General features: G+C 46.4%; 1 protein-coding gene across 1 annotated transcript in view; it reads right to left on the minus strand.

The window, feature by feature from the left end:
- The window catches only part of irs2b (insulin receptor substrate 2b), a 17,803-nt gene extending 12,198 nt beyond the window's left edge, over positions 1 to 5,605 (minus strand). The window contains exon 1 of the mRNA XM_042084654.1: positions 1,781 to 5,605. Coding sequence (XP_041940588.1) covers positions 1,781 to 5,354 — 3,574 coding nt within the window. The 5' untranslated portion in view covers positions 5,355 to 5,605. The remainder of the gene's footprint in view (positions 1 to 1,780) is intronic.
- Positions 5,606 to 12,723: the final 7,118 nt, after the last annotated feature.

Consider the following 12,723-nt stretch of genomic DNA (forward strand, 5'->3'; position numbering starts at 1 on the left):
TGAGGCCCTTCTCTTCCTGTACACTAGTGAGAGCAGACACGTGCTTTCCTAATTGGATCCCACTCCTGGAGTGTTTGTCATGTTTGCGTTAAGAGTTTCACCACAGGTCTGGGGTACTCCTTTCAGCAACACACTAAGAGTATTTTCACACACATCCTCCATCCTCCGTACACACACATTCATAAAATTCACAATACACACTGCAAACAAGACATGCTGTACAACACACTGAATACACACACACACACAAACACACACACCATATGACAGTTGCAAGTTCCAACTCACAATCCTGTTCTGTGTACAGTCATATAAACACACAAGAAAGGGATCAGGCATCACTTGAAGCCTTGCATAAGTGCATGTTTTTGCTTGGGTGCATATTTCATTGACAGATAACCTAAGCTTTTGAAACCGAAAAAAAAAAAAAAACATGAAAAGGGTGTAACTTCTAAAAAATAAACAGGGAGGGAGTGAAGACATGAGCGCATTCACCTCTTCTCGCGACCTTTGCACACTGCCTGCATTCCACCCCTGAAACCTGCTACCTGACAAGTGATAAACAACTGATTCACTTGTTTTTTTCCGGGGGGCCAATGGCCCACCACTGCACACGGCACCAAAGAGCAAGAGCGAGAGGGAGGGAGAGCGAGCGAGAGGGAGGGGGGAAGAACCTGCCCACTCTGTGCTTCAACCACATGCATAAGGAGGCACATGTCAGATTAGCAACGTGTGAGAGCTAGTGTGTGTGTGCGGGGGGTTTGGATTGGTTCCCCGCTGTTTAACAGCAGCAAACTCACCACAGGCCAAAGATGAATGTAATTTCACAACAAAACATTTGACCACGGTAACTATCCGTATCCGCATCTACATCAGATTGCTAGCAAAAAATAGGCACGATGACTTGCACTTGCCTGGCGTTATTGCATAACGTACCCTGCCATAACGACGATTATGTAGGATAATAGGATAAACGCGCGAGAAAAAAATATCTCTGGCTAAATAATAGCCTATGATTGCGTATTGTGATATTCGCGTCTGAAAAACATTTTCTATATCGAATTTCCCTGCATGCACCATCTTACTTATCCGCAACAACATTTAGAGGTGTTTATTTACGTGCGGGTTCCCACTGGCATGGGGGTTCAGAATAAGACCTGCGTCATATTTCGCTCTGACGTCGTTTCAAATGCGCTCATCATCACGCGAAATTATTCTGCGCAATCACGAGCATCAGAATATCAGAAGCGTTTTCCGGTTTGTGTTTACAACAGTTCATGTCTTGAAAAAAATGCGTTCATAAAACGTGAACAATACTGCGTAGCACAGTACTCTCTAGAATCATATCATCTAACAAATTATATATAAAAAACTGTTATCATATCACGACGGCAAAAATAATCTACTAAAGAAGCCACTGTGTGTGTGTATGGGGGGGAGTGTTTCATTCATCGCTGTGTCCCTTCAACTCTACATGCATAAGTGAGCCTAGAGCAAGCACACCAAGTAGGGTAAAAAAACAGTACCACATGAGCACATATGAATGTTCTGGAGACCCCTAGAAGAATACTACACAACTGTGTCTTACTTACAACTGAGTTGGGCTGTTTGTCACAGTTAGAGAGAAGTAATACACCTTACAACTAAATTCTATATCACTCTTACAGGAAGCAGGCAGATTGGCAATAAAATGTAACAATAGCCATGACTCAGGAATATCAGTCCCTGCCTGACAGCACTGAAAGAGAAACTAGCCACAAAAGAAAGTCTTCCAGCTCACCTTTCACAGCTGTGGCTGTTTCCTTGAAGCCAAGGCTGGCATAGGGACTGGCATGTATTCCATTGATGCCTCCTTTGCAGCAGCTGGTAGCCTTGAAGCGCACCAGAGCGTCACACCCGGGCAGACCCTCGTCCATTAGGTTTAAGGCGATGTAGTTAAGTCCGTTCTGGAAGCCCGCCGACGTCTGGCGGCACATGGGGCTGTTGGCCGAGTACGAGGGCCCCTCTTCGGCGCTCTCGCTGTTGCGCACCGTCGCCGGCACGCTCTCCACCGAGGCGCTGGCGTGGCGCCGGGCGGGGTGGGCGAAGGAGGGGAAGACGGGCGTTACGGTGGTGGTGGAGGAGAAGGTCTCCGAGCTGTGGCGCCGGCGGCCCTGGGGGTCCGCCCGGATCACCTTGGCGCCCCGGTCAGGGTCCGAAACGACCACGGGCGGAGAGCCGCCGGGCAGGAGGAAAGCCTCGATCCCCCCACAGCCGCCGGTGCCGACAACAGCGGCGGCTGCGGCGGCAGCATCGGCCAGCGTCAGCCTCTGCACACGCACGGTGGGACTGGTGGTGAGCTGAGTGGCATCGCCGCCCGACTGCAGGCTGCAACTGGACTGGGCAGGGGAGCCGGCCCCTCCGAACGTCATCTCCGTGTAGTCGTCCTTCACGTTCACCGATGGGCAGACGGGCACGACAGGCGGCGCCAGAGAGTACACCCCCTCCCTCTCCTCCTCATCGGTGCCCTCGTCCTTCTCCTCGCATGGGCACAGCTCCGGGAGCAAGTCCAGTGGGTCCAGGGCAGAGGTGACCAGGTCCCTTTTCGGAGAGCATGAGATTATGTCCACATTCATGTAGTCCGATAGGACCGGGGATCCCCTCTGGCTGTTCGGGAAGCCCAGCGACGAGGTCAAGGGGCTCCCGCCTGACGACGAAGACGATGACGAAGAGGAGGAGGAGGAGGAAGAGGAGGGCACCTTGCAGGGCTGGGGCGACGAAGACGAGGGGGGAGTGAAGACATGCTGAGCGCCAAAGTCAATGTTGACGTACTCGCCGGGACTCTTGGGCTCCATGGGCCCCGGGTGCTCGGTCATGCTGGGCAGCGTGGGCAGCGTGTCCAGGGAGAGGCGCGAGGGCCGGTTCAGACGGCCCCGGTGCACGAGACCCTGCCTGACCGGAGAGGGGCCGGAGGGGGAGGAGGGGAGGAGGCTAACCGCCGTCGCCTCGGGCTGCCGCTGGGGAGAGCAGCGGCCGCCGTCGGCCGCCTCCTCCATGATCCTCTGCGTCTGCGGACTCATCAGCACATACTGGTCACTGTTCCCGTTCTGCTGCTGTTGCTGCTGCTGCTGTTGTTGTTGTTGTTGTTGTTGTTGTTGTTGTTGCTGCTGCTTGTAGGAACGAGGCAGGGAGTTGAAGGAATAAGGCACCCGCTGCATAGCGTGGGAGAAAGGGTGCTGCTGCTGCTGCTGCAGCTGGTGTCTCTCGGCAGGGCCCAGGGAGGCCAGGAAATAATCGGGAGGGGTTAGGGACACCGTGCAGGAGGATGGGTCCACGGGGGACATGTTGAGGTACTCGCCGTTGCCCAGCCTGCTGTCTGAGCTCTCCATGGACAGCCTGGAGCCGCAGAGCATCTTCATGTAGCCGCTGTCCTCCAGGGAGCAGCTGCTGCTGGGGGAGTTGGTCCGGAAGCCGCCACCAGAGCCGGAAGCCGGGAGCACGTGGTGGCCCCGGGGGTTAATGATCTGCTTGGGGGCCGATACACACATGGGGCTCATGGGCATGTAGGGGTCATCCTTGCCTCCCGGGGGCGCCGCACCAGGAGTCATGGGCATGTAGCCGTCTTCGCTGGCCAGGTGGGGCCCGCTGGGGCTCTTCAGCAGAGATCCGATTTCAATGTCGCCGTAGTCCTCCGGGTACGTGACCTTTGGGGAGGCGGTGTGCGAGCTGCGGCCGGAGGAGAAGTGGCTCCCGTTCAGACAGTTGCTGTTGTTGGAGGTGGTGGTGTAGGTGGCCCTCATGAGAGTGTACTCATCCAACGAGGCTGAGGAGACCTGTGCTGGTGCCCTCTTCTGGTGAGGCATGGTAAGGGAGTGGGTCCTCTTCCGGTAGGCCTTCTCCAGGTCCAGGAGCAAGCCGTCTTGGGACATCCGCTGGTTCGCGTGGGAGAAGGGAGTGAGCCCCGTCTGCCGGCGCTCCATGACCATGTACCCATGCAGGTCGCTGCCCTCCTGCGAGGGCGGCGTGTCTGTGAAAGACTCTGGGGTGTTGCTGCGGTTGGAGGCCAATAGGTAGCCCCGCGCTCCATCCCCGGGGCTGTAGGCGCAGTCGTCGCAGGAAATGAAGCCGGCGTCGCTAGGCGACCCCGAGACAGACGCGCTGCAGCTTGATGGGCGGGGAGCACTCTCCAGGTTGGAGCCGTTCCCAGAACTGGACGACAGGCTGACAGGGCTCGTGGCCGAGGGTGGGGAGTGAGACACGGGCATGGACATGGATTTGCTATGCTGCAGGGAGGGGGATTCAAATGTCCGACAAGGGCGAGCTGTCACTGTGTTGGACCTGCTTAGCTGAGTACGGTTCACGCTGGGACTGATGGGACTGCCGGTCACTGACATTGGGCGTGCCATAGTTCCGTCGCCCTCACTGGCCGTTCTTATCCGACACGAAGAAAATTTGGTGACAGGAGACGTGGCGGCTATGCTGTCTGTCCGAGAGCGACGCAGCAGCCCCGTCCGACTCGGCGGGAGGTTGTTCAAATGCCGCCTGCTTGGTACGGAGATGGGGTTTGTACCTGAGGACTGGCTCTTGCTGCGCGGTCGAAATTCTGACAGTTCTTTCATCGCTTTCATTGCCTCCAAAATAGTTTCGTGTATATTCTGAGCCACCACGGAATCGTCCGCCTGCATCCAGAGTTCACCAGGACCAGTGGACGCGGACCTGCCCACTTCGATAAAGAAAAAGCTGTCGGAGTGGCCACATCTCCGAATGTTCATCAGCTGTAAACTGACGGACGCCACCTCCGAGTTCAGTTTGACGAAGCTAATGCTCCGGCTTGATAAACAAAGTCTGTATACTCCCGTTAAATTCCGAGTTTGACCCAGTCCTTTCGATTTCAAATTTACTTGCCAAACCTCCTTGTAAGCGGCGTTTACCGGCGTAATCATACCGTAGCTTGCCTCGTCAAAACCCACCAGCGATGAGGCGGAATTACACGATCCGTCATACACTCTCCCCTCATTCATTAAATCCGTTAAGACTTGATACCAATTTTCCTGCTCCTGCTCATTTTCTGCGGCCACGGCAAAATACTCGTCCTTGGTATAAAGGGCGATGAGGTGTTTGTGTTTGGCGTCTGCTCTCTTATTGATGTTCAAGCAGGAATCCAGGGGTATGACCCTCTTAGCTGCCGATTTGTTTTTCCATTTCTTTTCGCTCTCGTAATATTCCAGCCGGGCAGGGAAGCCGTCGCTCTGCTCCTTTAACACGAAGAATCTCTTGTGTCCATGTTTCTGTTTCTTCAGATATCCACACTTCTTAATGTTGTTGTTATTTACGTTGGAAAGTAAATGTCCTCCAGTTTGCGGCGGACTCGCCATTCTCGCGTACTGAAAACTCACTTTTTCGCTTAACTTGTATGTTCTCTCTCCCCTTGAACCTCAAATGGAGGAGAAACTCGTCTGCAGTTCTCGCTTCTATCTCATTCCAAGCTCTGACCACCGCATACGGCGTGCGTAGCAGTTAACCAGTAAATAACACATATCGCTAAGTGACTGAACTGAAGAGGAAAAACAACATGTGACGTCCTACACATCCCAGCTTTGGTTACAAAAAAGCAGGGAGGAAAAAATACACACTGCTATAAGGCGGTGCAACCTTCGGGGAAGGCGTACCTTTCGAACCGCCTATCTGATAGGCTCATTGGAGTCATTGGATGTGGAGAATGAATGGTAGTAAAAAGAACCTATCTGACTAGAATACGTCCCTCCCACCGGAGTGTGGCTGCTTCGTCTTGGTCTCACTCATCAGAGCGCCCGCAGAACTACCAGAGTGTTCATCTACGCTATATTATGCGGGTGACTAGCCTAGGCTAATAATAATCTATTTATGTCTATTCATTTTGCGTCAGTCTCATATGTAGGCCTATATATTTGAATTCTCATTTAGTGTAGCCTATTTCTATATTTGTTACCCGTTTTGTCGTTCTGTGCCAGCTTTATGGGAACTTAGTCTGAGTCACCTTATGGTCAGAAACCTTAGTAAGTAACTAATCTGACTTCCGAAGGTCAAACGTATCACTTGATAAGTATAATGCAGGCTACATTTATTCTACTGAACTCACATTCCTAATCAGATGATGCTCATAACGTGCGTAGTTAATGGTTAATGTTCTCATTAGCTATCTGCGTCTAATCATTCAATATTTGCTTTGGGCGATGTTTACATTGTAGCATGTAATTTAAATGTTATAACCAGGGTATACCTTGTGAATATAGAGGCTATACCTTGTAATTGTGAAATAGCTTACTCCACAACGTGTTGTTAATATAGCCTACAGTAAGTGTTCTGATAACTATTCGTCCTCAAAATATATTAGTATCTTAAACATATTTGTCTTAAGTTATTTCATGAAAATATTTTTGAAACATTCTTAGTTGTTTATGGCAATAGCGATGACGAATGTAGTTCGTCAGATGTTTGCACTGAAAGTTAGGTTGTTGACAAGAATAATCTGGATGGCGTCGGCCCATATTTTACCCCTTTCAAAACATTGACATTCAGCTCGCGTCGCTTGGGAAGTACCCAAAATTCAGTCGGCAAAGAAGTGTCATCTAAAATCCTGCTGGCTTTGCGTTACACATTCTATTCCTCAGGAAATCATTTAAGTGTAAAATTGTAAACAACCGACAAGTCATGGCTCTTGTTACGTAACGTGCTGCTCTATTTATAAGACTGCGGATCCAGTAGCGCAACTTGACTGCCTCTAGCGTTTCACTCTACTCCATGTTATTTACATGGGCATATCTGCTGTATTTGCCTACCAATTAAGCGCTTTCAGACATACGTGTAAGACTGGAGGTTCTGCCGATGTTAAACGGTGGGGCCGTATATCTGAACGACATAACCGGTCATATGGAAGTCCGAATTTAGCCGGTTGTTCTACTACTCCCCCCACCTAGTATTTCCTCCGGACATTATGTAAATGTGCTGTGTCTGAACGAGGCGTAGAACATGCGGTTAAAATTCACTCCTAGTGAGAGGGCGTGTTGGTGACGTTTCTTTCGTGCGTCCATGTGGTTAGATCTGACTTAAATGCCAGTGTTATGATGGAGTGGCATAATGCTGTCCAGAAAATCTCTGACTTGGAAAGATGCAGACATCACGGAGCTACTGTCCATGAGGGCATACAACATTTTGATAGAACACATGAAGGGAACGGCAAGAGACGTTGTAGCCTACAACTGCATGGCAAGGCCAAACGAATTCAAAAGACTGAATCACCATAAGCAGAAGGCGCTGAAAAGGCAGTAGCCTACAACGACGTCGTTGACGACAATAACAGGAGTATTTAATACATTGTTAGCCAACACGGTTTTCTGTTCATTGATACCTCGCTGAGCTCGCTGATATTTGTTGAGCATATATCCCTAGAGAAAATGAAAACGAAGAAAAGCCAACTTTGTTACAAGCTCCTTACGTAAAAGCAATAGACACATGGGGAGAGGATGCTTTTGGAAAAAATAAACCATGAAAAAACGAACAACTTCACTGTTATGTTAGTATTTTGTTTATTGCTTAAAAACGTTGTATGATGGCCTTGAAGTGTTGAGTTAGTCTACTGAATTGGCTGGTAGCCTACCATAAAGTTTGTGCATGCTCTCTCTCCAACGCAAACCAGATGTGGGGTTCTATAGCCAAGTAATTCTGGTACATAATGTTGAAAACAGATAAATGTGTTTATTCGAAGCACACATACAAATACTGTTTGCTTACTTGACTAGCCTACTTCAAGTATTAGCCTACGCACAATAGATTTGTCTTCTTTAGCCTACATAATGCATAAGCTACACTTTGTAAACAAAAAGCAGCTGTGACAGGCAGCGGCCGCATCTATGACGCGGCTGCGTCATATCTCGCATCTTGTGAACTCTACAAGCCCCCACCCCTCACTCGACAACCACACGGAGATTTTGTAATGTGCGTGTATGTCGTTCACACTTACGTCCGTATAAGGTCAGTATTAGGTCCGCAGGTTAGCATCATATCTGAATCATCCGAAGGGTAGGACCTCCGTTTGACAAACCTCCGCATGTACTCCGGAGGTTATATCTGAAAGTTAACTGTTCTACATGGTTGACTGTTCTACATGGTGGCGAACGATCTGAATAGTGTTCACTTGTAATTAAAGCGTTTAATGAACACTAAGAGCATAAGAAGGGAAACTAAATAATTTTACACGTCTCTCTCTCTCGTATGAGAGAGCATCGTCCCGACCCAGATAGGATGATGATGCTTTACAGTGATGACGTGAAATAAAGGTCTGCAAGGAGATGAATGCGTCAGTTGGGGGCAAAATGCGTAAAGGAAAACAGCACATTCAGAATGATTTTTACCCGTGGTCTTATTACAACTTATCCCAGATGAAGCTTAACATGGTGCCACCGTCTGGCTTACGCTCTCTACGCAGTAAGTATTTCTCGTGGGAGGAGGTAATGAGGGAAAGCACTGCGTTCGGGCACAGTGACATAAACCCCCATGTCCTAGCTGGCTCTCGTTACCCTGCCGAAAATGAACCCCGGTCTGTCATAGTCCATTCCCTGTTTTCTGTACAACGCTAGTTCATTCCAGTACATCTATGGCGTAGTTTGTCCTTGATGTAAACGAACGCCATAACTGGAAGGGAAAAATCTAACTTTCCTACACCTTGATACATGAAATCGGGAGCAGTTGCTTGAAGGCTATTGATGATCATTAATCAATTCAGGCACTCGTAAATAAAACAATACATCTGGGTTGATAAAGCAGATGTTTGTAAGTCCACCTTTATGACCACTCACCCCCACTAACTCCCCCCCCCCCAAAAAAACAAATATCCAGTGGCCACCCACTGACCCATGAAACTAAACCACTCACACCGTCCTCACCAGTGCTCAGCAAGGTCAATTACAGACGGCTCGGAATGGTTCAATTATGCCAACAAACCACTTATTTGACTGGTGTCTTACTGGAAATGGAATCAAATTAAGGGATGACATCCCGTTGCCGACTCCCGTCGGCTATGAATAACTCAATTGAATCATCTCACCTGGGAGTGACTGGTCTCATTCTTCCTTGAACCCCCCTCCCCACCTTCCCTTCCATCAGTCTTGTCTGTACGTACTACACTGAACACTTGCCTCTTAATAAAGCTTACATTTATCTGCATACAGTTTGCCTCTGGCTGCTCAGCAGGAGATGACTTGGGAGGTATGACCTCATCCACACATCAGGTAGTTGAATATTTTGAGTCACTTCTAGAGCTTGTCTCCACGAGTCAGCAATTAAATCATATGTCAACTTATCCAGCATATGCTGCTGTCACCATTATTATACTTTGTGTCATCATTTCGTCCTTCACATCATTTAAAAACATAAATAAGACCTAATAAGACAAATTACCTTTACGTGTCCTAAAAGGACAGAACTGTCCACTCAATTAAGACATTTTGATTTGAGAATTTGCCTTCTGAATGAGAATAAGAACGAGACTTTTTTCCCTGACACCAAAGAGCGCCCGACTAAAACCAACAGTGAAGAATTGCTCAGGACTGAGCATGCCGGAAACTTCTGTCTGAGGCAGTATGTGAAACATGTTTCTTGGAAGGAAATGTCACCCTTATTATATATTATTACATATTAATGAGCTTTATGCCATGCCAGAAGCTGATCTCTTTTAGCAAATTTGGTAACAGAAAAACGATCTGAGTAATCGTTTTAAGCAGATTGGCCCCCTGTATGTGGACCTGCCCACCATATGCAGATGCTCTTTTTAGCTTTATTTTTAGGACGTGAACTCTGAGAAATATCAGCTAAGAATTTGTACATATGCCATCCAGTGCTATTAGTCATGTATCCTGCTATAGCCTTTTTAGACTGTGGGGAGAGCCTGCTTTATATAATAGGAAATGAAAAAGTGACAAGACAAAGATCCATACAAGTATACACATACACATGCTCCTCTCTCTCTCTCTCTCTCTCTCTCTCTCTCTCTCTCTCACACACACACGGACATGGACAGGCTGTATGACCCACCAATTCTGAATACCACAATTGAGTGTTTTTGTACACTACTGCCTTCTCAGTCCATGAAAAAGAAACCGTATCAAACTTGAAACACACACACACTTCACACACAGATACACATACAGTAAGCACACATGCAGATACACATCTGTCCGTCCTTCTTCAGATCAGGCTTGTTTCACCAGTTTGTTTTACCCATAAACAATCCTAGTGTGAAATGCAAATCAAGGCCCTGTGCAACAAAAAAAACGCAATAAGGTGTGCTCTACCCAGTGAATACTTAAACACAATATAACACACACACACACATGCACACACACACACACTCAGGAACGTACATATGTACACACAGACCCACACAGTATAGTCCATCTGCTACTTTCACGCATCTCTTCATGCTCTTTATGGGAGCGTGCCTCTGTATATGAGCTCTTGATTTACTTCCTGTGGCTACATAGTTTACGAGTTCATTAAACGCCCATCAGACTCTTATTCACAAGGCTTTAAATGGCCCCCATACCCAAGCTGCAGATGAGTACGTTTTAGAGGCTCCACTGTAGATGGTGCTGGATATTAGAGCAGTGTGTATATATACAGTTTATTTATTTATTTTTACTACTGGGTCTTCAATTAGATACTATTTGGCTTCATGTTGTTGGCATTAGTGTTTACTGCGAAGTTGGAAATCAACAAGGACAGTTATTACCCCCATGGTCACGCGTCAGAACAGACAAGGTTGATAGGAAATAAAGAGGCTGATTGGTCCTCGATCATGCTTTATCTACCAGAAAGTTGTTGTTTAAAGAGAAGAGGGTAGTTTGTTAAGTGCTCTTATAAAATAAATTCAGTATCTTTTAACTTAAAAGTTAAATTGGGGATGGATGAAGTAATGAGAGTGAATGACGTCTGCTTATTAAGTACAGCATCTGATATAGATGTACAGATATTCAGCTGTCAAAAGCCCTGTGTCTCAGTGCTATCTGTGTCTCAGTCACAGTGCTATCTATTCTTGTCCTCAGCCACACCTGGGTCAGCTGTGTTAATTTCTGTATTATAGAGATTTGAGTTAAAAACAAATGCATTATGAACCTAATTCTTTATAAATGCATGTATTATTATTATTCTTGCTATTATTATTATTATTATTATTATTATTATTATTATTATTATTATTATTATTATTATTATTGTAAAAGAGTTTTTGTGGTAATTTAATGATTTAAGTGGTCTTCATGTATATCTCCCCATCTCCTTTCTTCCTAGAGACTTATATCTGATCATATAGCAGTGGTCTAGTTAGCCCGGTTGGAAGCTGAGTAACTGCATCCACACCTCCAAAACACACCACACTAATGTTAACGCAACACATGTTGCATAACATTAGAAGATATATATTCAGTGGTGGAGGAAGTACTGAACCTCAGTACTTAAGTAAAAGTACAAATACACAGAGAAATATTTACTTTAGTAAAAGTAAAAGTACCACAATGACAACCCTACTTAAGTAAAAGTAAAAAGTACCTGCTTTTAATAATAATAATAATAATAATAATAATAAGCTTTATTTGTATAGCACCTTTCATACACAGAATGCAGCTCAAAGTGCTTTACATTTGAAGCATGTAACACAATAATAGTCAGTCAGTCATTATCAATCACTTTTCTTTGCTGTTTATGATCTACTCAGCAACACATCAAAAATATAGAAAATGACGTCATAAGACTGGCAGCCTTAACCCTCTTTCCCCCCACAAGCACGCCATATGGCAACTGTGGCAAGGAAAAACTCCCATATTCCAGGAAGAAACCTTGAGCAGAACCTGACTTAATAGGGGGAGCCCATCTGCTTCTGGCTGGCTGCGCCCTCCAATAGTAGCAGATGTAGAATAATCTGAAAATGTAGTCTACAGGATAAGATGAGTTAACTAAAAGCTTTCCTGTACAGGTATGTTTTCAGATCTTTTTTAAAAATATTTACTGAACTCGCCTGCTTGATGTACAGAGGCAGGGTGTTCCATAGTTTGGGGGCATAATGGATAAACGCAGCTTCTCCACTTTGTTTGTGGAGCACTTTGGGTACGATTAAAAGATTAGAATTGGATGATCTAAGTTTCCTTTGTGGTTGATAAGATATTAAAAGCTCAGAGATATATGAAGGTGCTATGCCATTCAGAGCTTTGTAAGTAATTAACATAACCTTAAAATCAATTCTATAGGAAATAGGGAGCCAGTGCAGTTCAGCCAACACAGGGGTGATGTGTTCTCTCTTCTTAGTCTTAGTTAAAAGTCTAGCCGCAGAGTTCTGTATGAGTGCCAATTTCTTTAGATGTTTTTTGGGAAGACCAGTGAAAAGTGCATTGCAGTCTAACCTGCTAGTGATAAAGGCGTGAATTAGTTTTTCTGCATCTTGTTGAGTTAAAAAGGGCCGCACTTTGGCAATGTTTCTCAAGTGGAAATAGGCTGTCTGAGTAACTTTACTGATATGGGGCTTAAAACTTAACTCTGCATCTAAGATGACACCGAGGCTTGTTACTTTTGGTTTGACCTGGTGTGCCAAGTTCCCCAGATTACTAAGAATAATATCTCGCTTTAGTTTTGGTCCAACCAGAAGTACCTCTGTTTTGTCATCATTTAGTTTCAAAAAGTTTTTGCTCATCCACTGATTAATGGAGGTTAGGCATGCAG

Source organism: Alosa sapidissima, chromosome 2 (genome assembly GCF_018492685.1).
Source record: "Alosa sapidissima isolate fAloSap1 chromosome 2, fAloSap1.pri, whole genome shotgun sequence".
Taxonomy (NCBI): Eukaryota; Metazoa; Chordata; class Actinopteri; order Clupeiformes; family Clupeidae; genus Alosa; species Alosa sapidissima.